Below are 12,794 nucleotides of genomic sequence, written 5' to 3'. Positions count from 1 at the left end.
AGGAGTGTAAGCTGATTGTATGCTTTTCCTGTTCAGCTGTTTACAGCATTCATATGCTTGAGAGCATTCGTATGCTTCTCCGGTTCGGTGGTTGTGGTGTCTGCTGCAGTGCTTGGAGTCCTCAGGAAGCGCTAGGAGCATCCTTCAACGGAGGTGCCCATCGATCTGTTACAGCATACTAGAGGGCCTTGGATATGGACAGAGATGTGATGTTACAAAATGTCCAACAGAAAACAGATGACCAACAGATAAGATGTATTGTAGATTTTGATTTGGGGTGGGGACCAGCCAAAATGATATTGAACCAATTTTGGCCAATACTTACACTAAATTTACACCTAAACAATGTACTAACTGCCAATGCATCTCTAACTGCCAGAAGGGGGAAGGACCTTAAGGATCTCTTGGTACTGAAACATCCTTCACCTAAAAAACCTACGGAGACCTGGCTCAAGAATACACAAAGAGGCGCATACCAATGTGGCAAGTGCACGGCGTGTAAGTTTGTCTTACGGAATTCTAAAGTCATGGAGGACAGCTCTGGTAACAATAAGATCCAAGTGAGAGATTTCTTTAATTGCAACACCACAGGGGATATTTATCATCTGACCTGCTCCTGTAGGAAAAAAATAAGTTGGGAAAACTTTTAGACACTTCAAACTGCGTATCTTGGAACACATGCACTCAGCAAGATACACAAATGACACACTAATCGTAAGACACCTTTGGGAACATCACTCAGGCCGATCACAGGACCTACGCTTTACTGGGATAGAACACGTGAAATTAGACCAAAGAGGTGGGGATATGGATCGCCTCCTAAAACAAAGGGAATGCTATTGGATCTACAAATTAAAGAACTTAGCACCCCTAGGCCTTAATGAAGGGTTTACATATACTCCATTTTTTAACCAATTCTAAGTTGCAGTAATGGTGACATCTTTGCTACAGTAAATCAATCATAATCAACGTCCTTTTTCCTTCATTATATATACATGTAGAAATCTCTATATGCTTATCATTTTATCATTTAATCATTAAGTTAATGGGACATAGTTTCCAATAATTTACCGTGGTTTCTTTATTATATCATACTCCTCAATTCCAATTTTATTTTTGATATTTTATCACCCACTATGAACCCATTTAATCATCTATTTACGTTAGGCTGGAGTTACCCACTTCCCTTTAGTAGGGAAAAGTGTATCATCACCTCTACAGATTCGTCCATAATAGGATGTGTCTACTTTTAATGGATACCCATTTTTTGTGGGGAACGTGAGTGCGACAGCTATGCACTGACTGAGCTAGTAAAAACCTTTAAACATTTTTGCTGCTCGATTGCAAGTGTGTGCATGTATATAATTCAGCATTCGGCAATCACATTCACTATAGCCATTATGGTGATACCGATCTATAACTGAACTGCTGCCGCATTCACTACCAAGACTATTAATGGATCTTGTGGCAAAAGCAGCCACTTTTAAACTATGTTTGTTTAAATATGTATGTACCACTTTAAGAACCAAGTGAATGTATGTGTAATGTGTGTTTCAGGTGAACTCTAGCGTTCGTATGCTGGCGGCATGAAAAACATACAAGATTGCTAGAATATTGAATAACTTAAATATTTCCAGCCTTTTCCCCGTCTATCTGAAGGGGAGGAGTGCCACACTTCGTTCTATGCCCACTTTGCATCCCAATTGGATGAATACATGAAAGGGGCGGCACGAGATAATTGGCGCGGGCATTTAAATATGGTACCCATGGGGGAGGGGGGGGCATTTTTAGAATAGCCCCGGACGAAGGCACAATTTAGTGGCACCGAAATGCGTGTCGGGCGTTTTAAATGCTTTATTTTCACTTCGATTTTTGGTGTTATGATTTGGGCTTTTACTTTTATGGATCCCTTGAGTTATTAAGTACAGCATGTTGAGGTTTAGTTAGCCGTTACCCTTTAGTGGCTGTTAGTTACCTAGCAGTCTAGAGTTTACAGTGGCTACCTAGGGTCCACCTGGATATATTGACTCTTGAAATCTGATTTGATGCGGGTTAGAGACATATCTTATTTCTAGCTTACTACTAGTTGAGATTTATATCTAGTAAGGGTATCGGAACCCCCGAGTCTGTCTGGGTAATTACTTATCTGTCAGTAAGGATCTTTAATCAGGAGGGCACAAGAACCCCGAGTTTATCTGGGAACTACTTATCTTGGGTACTATAATTATTCAGTATTATTTGATACGTGCTGGTTGCATGATCATATAAAGACCTACTCTTTGCACTTATTGACCTGAGAACGATATCCCCTCTGTACTCTACAGCTCACTATTATGGCTACTTCATTGTTACTCAGTTTGGATAAATCTGGCTGCCAGGGCCATGGACAACCTTAATCTAACTCTGCATCCTACCTTTCTGTTTTGACCATTTCATTAATAATAATTTATGTAACATAGAGGTTTGCAAAACTAATGTGAAGTCTCATGTTTTAATCTGTCCTTATTTGTCATTTTTGTGTAGTCACTACTCATGTATGCTGTTGAATGTACATTGTCCCATCTCACTATATCACAATAAACACTTCTGGTTAATCATTTGGATAAAAAGTAAGACCTGGAATGCATATTGTCCACAGCTAACTTTCCGAATTACTGAAATCTAAAGATCGTGGACATGATAGCATGCTACGAATATCTGCTAAGATCTAATTGGGCTTCACATCCTCTACTCAGACCAGTCCCCAAATACCTGGTACAATTTCACACCAGCTAGCTCATCACACACCAGCTAGCCCACCTCAAACCAGCTAGCCAACCTCACACCAGCTAGCTTAATACACACCAGCTAGCCCACCTGAAACCAGCTAGCCAAACTTACACCAGCTAGCTTAATACACACCAGCTAGCCCACCTCAAACCAGCTAGCCAACCTCACACCAGCTAGTTCATCACACACCAGCTAGCCCACCTGAAACCAGCTAGCCAAACTTACACCAGCTAGCTTAATACACACCAGCTAGCCCACCTCAAAACAGCTAGCCCACCTCACACCAGCTAGCTCAATACACACCAGCTTTCTCAACTCAAACAAGCTAGCTCATCACACACCAGGTAGTCCATCTCAAACTAGCTAGCCAAACTCACACTAGCTAGCCCACCTCATTCCAGGTATCCTACCTTCTGTCAGCTACCCCACCTCATGCAGTTAACCACATCATCTAGCCCACCCATGCTGACTAGTGTACCTCACACTGGCTGGCCCACCTTCTATATTGGGATCTCTGACTCGCTCAGTGCTGGATTTAGCCATTGCTGACAATTATTAATTACAGAATGTTGTGTATAGAAAACACTAAACCAAATCTAAAAGTAAATCTTATAACTCCCAACCTTTGTGGTATGTGACGTGTATGACTGATACGGGGGGTTTGTAAGCAATGCACTTCGTATGTCAGTGTCATTTAGGGGGATACTGCAGCCATGCACGATGTGTTAGGTTGGTACACTTGCAGGTCAATCTAGCAACCAACTGGATACCAGCTGACCGTACGTGCCAAGGATGAGGGCATGTCTGCTAAACAGTGACTAGCCAGTGACTGCTCACTGTAATTAAAAACGGGCTCTGCCTTGTTCTGTGAGTGATTGTGTATGTGTGCGTGTTTGTGTGTGTGGTAGGAATGTGTGTATCTGTGTATGTAAATAATAAACAGTAACATCATGGATGATGCTTGGTGGATGTCACCACCTCATTTATTACACAGCGTCTCACACATTCTATGAGCAGTTATTATTAAACAAGGTAACACTGACTTTAAGCAGAGAACTGAGCTGACTCGTCAGGTTGGAAATACTGAGCCCTGTCTGAACGCTGTTGGCATTATTCGGTGCCAGGGATCCCTCTGCTCTGATTGGCCGATTGTTGTTGTCCAGACAGCAGAACGCGCTCCAGATGTGGCTGGGAATGTTGACCCGTTGCACCCCGTTTACTGAGATCCAGTTATTTCCAGGCACCGCTCCAGTAACTACATACATTTTCCCACATGAGGCAGCAATGTTTCTTACCCTGGCCTCATTGTTCCTCCAATTCCCGCTGTTCAATGACCCGTACATGGGAGCCACGTTGGCCAGGGTGTACGTGGCCTGCTGTCCTGGCCCAGCGGGGTGGTCGGCATTGGCGTTAAGATGACCCTTATGGTAGTTGCTTCCTGTGTAGTCTGAATTTACGGCTTGAGCTTTTTTGATCAGGTCGGCAGGAGTTCCAGATAGACCTATATTACGGATGGAGGTTTCTGTCTGCGGCTGAAGCATCATTTCATTGGGAAGTCGAGTATCCACCAGCTGAAACAGAAATTATTACCATTAATACCGGAGAGCAGAGTAACATGTTACTACTACTTCCTAGCGATGTTATTAAATAGAAAAACTAATGAAAACACATCCATATAATGGTGAAATTAAAGAAATACTTTATATAGCTTACTCACATGTTATAGAGTAGTCTGATGCTCTGTATAAATTAAGCAGAGATGTCTTACTCCAAAGCAAACTAGGCTGGCTATCTATCTATCCATCTATCTACCTACTTAATTATCCATGTAACATATGCCCTAACATTAACCTAAATCTTAATCCAACAGTAACCTAACCCTAATGCTCACACTAACCATAACCTGTACAATAACCCTAACACTAACCCTAACACTAACTATAACAGTAACCCTAACCATAACCTGTACAATAACCCTAACACTAACCATAACAGTAACCCTAACCATAACCTGTACAATAACCCTAACACTAACCATAACAGTAACCCTAACCATAACCTGTACAATAACCCTAACACTAACCATAACAGTAACCCTAACCATAACCTGTACAATAACCCTAACACTAACCATAACAGTAACCCTAACCATAACCTGTACAATAACCCTAACACTAACCACTAACCACTAACCATAACAGTAACCCTAACCATAACCTGTACAATAACCCTAACCATAACTAACTATAACAGTAACCCTAACCATAACCTTTACAATAACCCTAACACTAACTATAACAGTAACCCTAACCATAACCTTTACAATAACCCTAACACTAATCATAACACTAACCATAACAGTAACCCTAACCATAACCTGTACAATAACCCTAACACTAACCATAACAGTAACCCTAACCATAACCTGTACAATAACCCTAACACTAACCATAACAGTAACCCTAACCATAACCTGTACAATAACCCTAACCCTAACCCTAACACTAACTATAACAGTAACCCTAACCATAACCTGTACAATAACCCTAACACTAACCATAACAGTAACCCTAACCATAACCTGTACAATAACCCTAACACTAACCATAACAGTAACCCTAACCATAACCTGTACAATAACCCTAACACTAACCATAACAGTAACCCTAACCATAACCTGTACAATAACCCTAACACTAACCATAACAGTAACCCTAACCATAACCTGTACAATAACCCTAACACTAACCATAACAGTAACCCTAACCATAACCTGTACAATAACCCTAACACTAACCATAACAGTAACCCTAACCATAACCTGTACAATAACCCTAACACTAACCACTAACTACTAACCACTAACCATAACAGTAACCCTAACCATAACCTGTACAATAACCCTAACCATAACTAACTATAACAGTAACCCTAACCATAACCTGTACAATAACCCTAACACTAACCATAACACTAACTATAACAGTAACCCTAACCATAACCTGTACAATAACCCTAACACTAACCATAACAGTAACCCTAACCATAACCTGTACAATAACCCTAACACTAACCATAACAGTAACCCTAACCATAACCTGTACAATAACCCTAACACTAACCCTAACACTAACTATAACAGTAACCCTAACCATAACCTGTACAATAACCATAACAGTAACCCTAACCATAACCTGTACAATAACCCTAACACTAACCATAACAGTAACCCTAACCATAACCTGTACAATAACCCTAACACTAACCATAACAGTAACCCTAACCATAACCTGTACAATAACCCTAACACTAACCATAACAGTAACCCTAACCATGACCTGTACAATAACCCTAACACTAACCACTAACCACTAACCACTAACCATAACAGTAACCCTAACCATAACCTGTACAATAACCCTAACCATAACTAACTATAACAGTAACCCTAACCATAACCTGTACAATAACCCTAACACTAACCATAACACTAACTATAACAGTAACCCTAACCATAACCTGTACAATAACCCTAACACTAACCATAACAGTAACCCTAACCATAACCTTTACAATAACCCTAACACTAACCATAACAGTAACCCTAACCATAACCTGTACAATAACCCTAACACTAACCATAACAGTAACCCTAACCATAACCTGTATAATAACCCTAACACTAACCATAACAGCAACCCTAACCCTAACCTGTACAATAACCCTAACACTAACCATAACAGCAACCCTAACCCTAACCATAACCTGTACAATAACCCTAACACTAATCATAACACTAACCATAACAGTAACCCTAACCATAACCTGTACAATAACCCTAACACTAACCATAACACTAACCATAACAGTAACCCTAACCAAAACCTGTATAATAACCCTAACACTAACCATAACAGCAACCCTAACCCTAACCTGTACAATAACTCTAACACTAACCATAACAGTAACCCTAACCATAACCTGTACAATAACCCTAACACTAACCATAACAGTAACCCTAACCATAACCTGTACAATAACCCTAACACTAACCATAACACTAACCATAACAGTAACCCTAACCATAACCTGTACAATAACCCTAACACTAACCATAACAGTAACCCTAACCATAACCTGTACAATAACCCTAACACTAACCAAAACAGTAACCCTAACCATAACCTGTACAATAACCCTAACACTAACCATAACACTAACCATAACAGTAACCCTAACCATAACCTGTACAATAACCCTAACACTAACTATAACAGTAACCCTAAAAATAACCTGTATAATAACCCTAACACTAACCCTAACACTAACTATAACAGTAACCCTAACCATAACCTGTACAATAACCCTAACACTAAACATAACACTAACCATAACCTGTACAATAACCCTAACACTAAACATAACAGTAACCCTAACCATAACCTGTATAATAACCCTAACACTAACCATAACAGTAACCCTAACCATAACCTGTACAATAACCCTAACACTAACCAAAACACTAACCATAACAGTAACCCTAACCATAACCTGTACAATAACCCTAACACTAACCATAACAGTAACCCTAACCATAACCTGTACAATAACCCTAACACTAACCAAAACAGTAACCCTAACCATAACCTGTACAATAACCCTAACACTAACCATAACACTAACCATAACAGTAACCCTAACCATAACCTGTACAATAACCCTAACACTAACCATAACAGTAACCCTAACCATAACCTGTACAATAACCCTAACACTAACCAAAACAGTAACCCTAACCATAACCTGTACAATAACCCGAACACTAACCCTAACACTAACTATAACAGTAACCCTAACCATAACCTGTACAATAACCCTAACACTAAACATAACACTAACCATAACCTGTACAATAACCCTAACACTAAACATAACAGTAACCCTAACCATAACCTGTATAATAACCCTAACACTAACCATAACAGTAACCCTAACCATAACCTGTACAATAACCCTAACACTAACCATAACAGCAACCCTAACCCTAACCCTAACCTGTACAATAACCCTAACACTAATCATAACACTAACCATAACAGTAACCCTAACCATAACCTGTACAATAACCCTAACACTAACCATAACACTAACCATAACAGTAACCCTAACCATAACCTGTACAATAACCCTAACACTAACCATAACAGTAACCCTAACCATAACCTGTACAATAACCCTAACACTAACCAAAACAGTAACCCTAACCTGTACAATAACCCTAACACTAACCATAACAGCAACCCTAACCATAACCTGTACAATAACCCTAACACTAACCATAACAGTAACCCTAACCATAACCTGTACAATAACCCTAACACTAACCATAACACTAACCATAACAGTAACCCTAACCATAACCTGTACAATAACCCTAACACTAACCATAACAGTAACCCTAACCATAACCTGTACAATAACCCTAACACTAACCAAAACAGTAACCATAACCTGTACAATAACCCTAACACTAACCATAACACTAACCATAACAGTAACCCTAACCATAACCTGTACAATAACCCTAACACTAACTATAACAGTAACCCTAAAAATAACCTGTATAATAATCCTAACACTAACCCTAACACTAACTATAACAGTAACCCTAACTATAACCTGTACAATAACCCTAACACTAACCCTAACACTAACTATAACAGTAACCCTAACCATAACCTGTACAATAACCCTAACACTAAACATAACACTAACCATAACCTGTACAATAACCCTAACACTAACCATAACAGTAACCCTAACCATAACCTGTACAATAACCCTAACACTAACTATAACAGTAACCCTAACCATAACCTGTACAATAACCCTAACACTAACCATAACAGTAACCCTAACCATAACCTGTACAATAACCCTAACACTAACCATAACAGCAACCCTAACCCTAACCATAACCTGTACAATAACCCTAACACTAACCATAACAGTAACCCTAACCATAACCTGTACAATTACCCTAACACTAACTATAACAGTAACCCTAACCATAACCTGTATAATAACCCTAACACTAACCATAACAGTAACCCTAACCATAACCTGTATAATAACCCTAACACTTACCATAACAGTAACCCTAACCATAACCTGTATAATAACCCTACCACTAATCATAACACTAACCATAACCTGTACAATAACCCTAACACTAACCATACTAGTAACCCTAACCATAACCTGTACAATAACCCTAACACTAACTATAACAGTAACCCTAACCATAACCTGTACAATAACCCTAACACTAACTATAACAGTAACCCTAACCATAACCTGTACAATAACCCTACCACTAATCATAACACTAACCATAACCTGTACAATAACCCTAACACTAACCATACTAGTAACCCTAACCATAACCTGTACAATAACCCTAACACTAACCATAACAGTAACCCTAACCATAACCTGTACAATAACCCTAACACTAACTATAACAGTAACCCTAACCATAACCTGTACAATAACCCTACCACTAATCATAACACTAACCATAACCTGTACAATAACCCTAACACTAACCATACTAGTAACCCTAACCATAACCTGTACAATAACCCTAACACTAACCATAACAGTAACCCTAACCATAACCTGTACAATAACCCTAACACTAACTATAACAGTAACCCTAACCATAACCTGTACAAAAACCCTAACACTAACCATAACAGTAACCCTAACCATAACCTGTACAATAGCCCTAACACTAACCATAACAGTAACCCTAACCATAACCTGTATAATAACCCTAACACTAACTATAACAGTAACCCTAACCATAACCTGTACAATAACCCTAACACTAACTATAACAGTAACCCTAAAAATAACCTGTATAATAACCCTAACACTAACCCTAACACTAACCATAACCTGTACAATAACCCTAACACTAACCATAACAGTAACCCTAACCATAACCTGTATAATAACCCTAACACTAACTATAACAGTAACCCTAACCATAACCTGTACAATAACCCTAACACTAACCATAACAGTAACCCTAACCATAACCTGCACAATAACCCTAACACTAACCATAACAGTAACCCTAACCCTAACCTGTACAATAACCCTAACACTAACTATAACAGTAACCCTAACCATAACCTGTACAATAACCCTAACACTAACCATAACAGTAACCCTAACCATAACCTGTACAATAACCCTAACACTAACCATAACAGTAACCCTAACCATAACCTGTACAATAACCCTAACACTAACCATAACAGTAACCCTAACCATAACCTGTACAATAACCCTAACACTAACCATAACAGTAACCCTAACCATAACCTGTACAATAACCCTAACACTAACCATAACAGTAACCCTAACCATAACCTGTATAATAACCCTAACACTAACTATAACAGTAACCCTAACCATAACCTGTACAATAACCCTAACACTAACTATAACAGTAACCCTAAAAATAACCTGTATAATAACCCTAACACTAACCCTAACACTAACCATAGTAGAAAATGGGCTTTGTAGAAGTAATATATATGTACAGTATATAAATGTATGTGAAAGTGTGTCTATTTCATCTGTAGCGGAGCTCCCTGAACCCCTGGCTGGCTACCTCCGCCAAGGACTGCTTCCTAGCTCGAACAGGGAACAAACTGCTCCTTCCTGGAACCGAATGGGGAACTCGCTCTATCCACTCGTAGGCACTGGACGACACTCAGTTTTGGGACATCGAGTCCTTACAAGGCCTTTCTCCATTGAATCCTCCACACTGGAACAAGCTGGAGTAGTGATTAGCCCTTTCCCCTCCCAGTAACCAGACGACTCATAGTTCTGGGAGTACAAGATGGAATGTTTAATCTGGCCAGATGGCCTGCTTTTATACACAATGCACAGCAATAATTACATTAGGTAGAACACACGCACAATACACAGTCTCCGTTCAGGTTCTTACATAAACTCCTGAGATAATTGAGTCTAAATGACCTTAATTCAATCATCTCTCAGTTACAGGAAAATATACACAAAATCATAAAACACCCAAAACATAATAAAAATACATAATAACCACACCAATTATACATCCTCAAACACCCCTGATCTGGGCGTCCAAAACAGTTCCATGAAATGAGTGCTAACGCTCGGTCAAGTTCGGTAGTCTTTTACAGGTTTCCCTGCAGGGCCCACAATCTGTGGCCAGGAGGCTGGCAAGCAGGTTCCTCCAGGAACTCGTGGCAAACTCACGTGGGAAGGGGAGTATGTCATATCATCCATCTTGTATTTAGGAAGGGAGAGCTGGAGGGCTTTGGATTAATGTTGGTGTCTCTGTTGGGTGATGGTTTGTCCGAGGTTCTTCTTTGTTCTGCTTTTGGTTTGTCCGAGAAGAGGTTCCAACAATACTGACTCTCTATGTGTTACTGAAACTGCAAACCTTCACACAGTCATTCTGAGCTGAATGTCTCTGCAAGTGGCGCTGTTTGTGGTTTCTATGTTGTGTTTGTTCTGCTGACATTTAAGCATATGAAATATAGATTATTCTTGTTGAAATTTGCTAAATAATGGTCGACTTGTTATAAAAGCATGTAATGGCTTGTGATATTCTGTCACATTCCCATAGAACGTCCCTCGATTAGAGAATCAGTTAATTTCTACGTGTCACAATACGATCCTCTCAACGCTCAGTGCTGCTAGTTAATTAACCCTATAAAAGCATGAAACGTCTGTTTCTGCAGACTGGCAGTCCTGTGGTTTATCATAGTGACATAGAATCCCTGGATGGCTTTATTCTCCTCCGATTCCTAGTTATGTACCCTCTATAGATTGTGATCTTGTCCTCACCTACTGTTCCTCTATGTGAAACCTGTATTGTTTGTCTTGTTTTACCTGTTGTACATTTCTGCCAAATATGTTTCCACTATTTAAATAAATGTTATTATAATCGTAATGATGTGCTGCCGTTACTCTTTGCCTATATCTTGATAGATTTCTATAGCGTTTAAACACTGTGATCCCTTCTCTGAGCACAGTAGTCAGGGATATCGGTGTATAGCTGTGTATATAACCTGACCCTGGCTTGCTGATAACTGGAGCTAACACTCAACAGGAGCAAACAAACAGGGTTTACTCTTTTACTCTTATAACATCTCACCCCAACGCACTCTATATCTAAAACCCACATAAACGTCTAGAAATATATCGTCTAGAAATATATCATTCTTTAGTAAATTAGACCCCGGGCAATTTGTTTATAAATCTTCTCCTATTTTTAGATATGATTGCATGGTGTGAAACGGTTTGTGTACACATGTCTACGGTGGATCCTGAGTATTCTTACCTGTGGTTCCAAACGGAAAGTCTGATCTGAACCCGTCACATCGCCAGGTCTGGCGTCCAAGATGTAGGCAGCATATAAAGGGTAATGGTTCTGCTTGTGATACAGGGAGGCAAAGAAAGGGTTGTTGTAGTTTTCGTACATTAGGCAGAGAGGTGTGATGACACCGGCCTGATTGGAAACTTTATCGAATCCTTGTGGAGGAGTACTGGCATAGAAGTGGCCACGGCAGTCATTGAAGTTTGTGCTCACTTTGGCCAAGGCTGTATTAACCAGAGCCAAGGCTAGCAATAGCCAAAACATCATGATGTAGACTTCAGCTGTCTCAAGATACCGGACAGACTCGTTATGAACGTTCACAAGTACGTCTGGTTCAGTTTACACATCGCCCTCTCTTATATAATATTTCTAGATTTTTTCATGCATGTGTTGTCTTCCCAAACGATTGAAATCTAAAAGTGCTTGAAATTAAACTCTTGAAGGTCGTTATACTACGAACACCTGCTGAGGTCTCATCGGTCTGCATCGCTGCATACCCAAATTTGTGTCCAAACATCAGGAGTCAGACATAGATCCTCACTGACCCCCTGTTCAATATTCTATATCGGGATTCTCGTCCCAT

General features: G+C 39.7%; 1 protein-coding gene across 1 annotated transcript; it reads right to left on the bottom strand.

Moving 5' to 3' along the window:
• Nucleotides 1-3,720: 3,720 nt before the first annotated feature.
• On the bottom strand, nt 3,721-12,562 carry LOC134572694 (endonuclease domain-containing 1 protein-like). Its single transcript, XM_063431804.1, has 2 exons — nt 12,176-12,562; nt 3,721-4,340 (listed from the first exon to the last, which is right to left on the bottom strand). Exons 1-2 carry the CDS (start codon nt 12,476-12,478, stop codon nt 3,777-3,779), a joined length of 867 nt encoding a protein of 288 aa, XP_063287874.1. The 5' UTR covers nt 12,479-12,562; the 3' UTR covers nt 3,721-3,776.
• Between the last annotated feature and the right edge of the window lie 232 nt (nt 12,563-12,794).

This window comes from Pelobates fuscus, chromosome 9 (genome assembly GCF_036172605.1).
Source record: "Pelobates fuscus isolate aPelFus1 chromosome 9, aPelFus1.pri, whole genome shotgun sequence".
Classification (NCBI taxonomy): domain Eukaryota; kingdom Metazoa; phylum Chordata; class Amphibia; order Anura; family Pelobatidae; genus Pelobates; species Pelobates fuscus.
This window is presented reverse-complemented; position numbering and strand designations above follow the sequence as displayed.

What these genes read in the sequence shown, in the direction of transcription:
- LOC134572694 (XM_063431804.1), bottom strand. Translation starts at nt 12,478, where the DNA reads ATGATGTTTTGGCTATTGCTAGCCTTGGCTCTGGTTAATACAGCCTTG. An exon ending in CTTTCCGTTTGGAACCACAG is followed by an intron (nt 4,341 to 12,175) that starts GTAAGAATACTC and finishes TTTCTGTTTCAG; the next exon opens with CTGGTGGATACTCGACTTCC.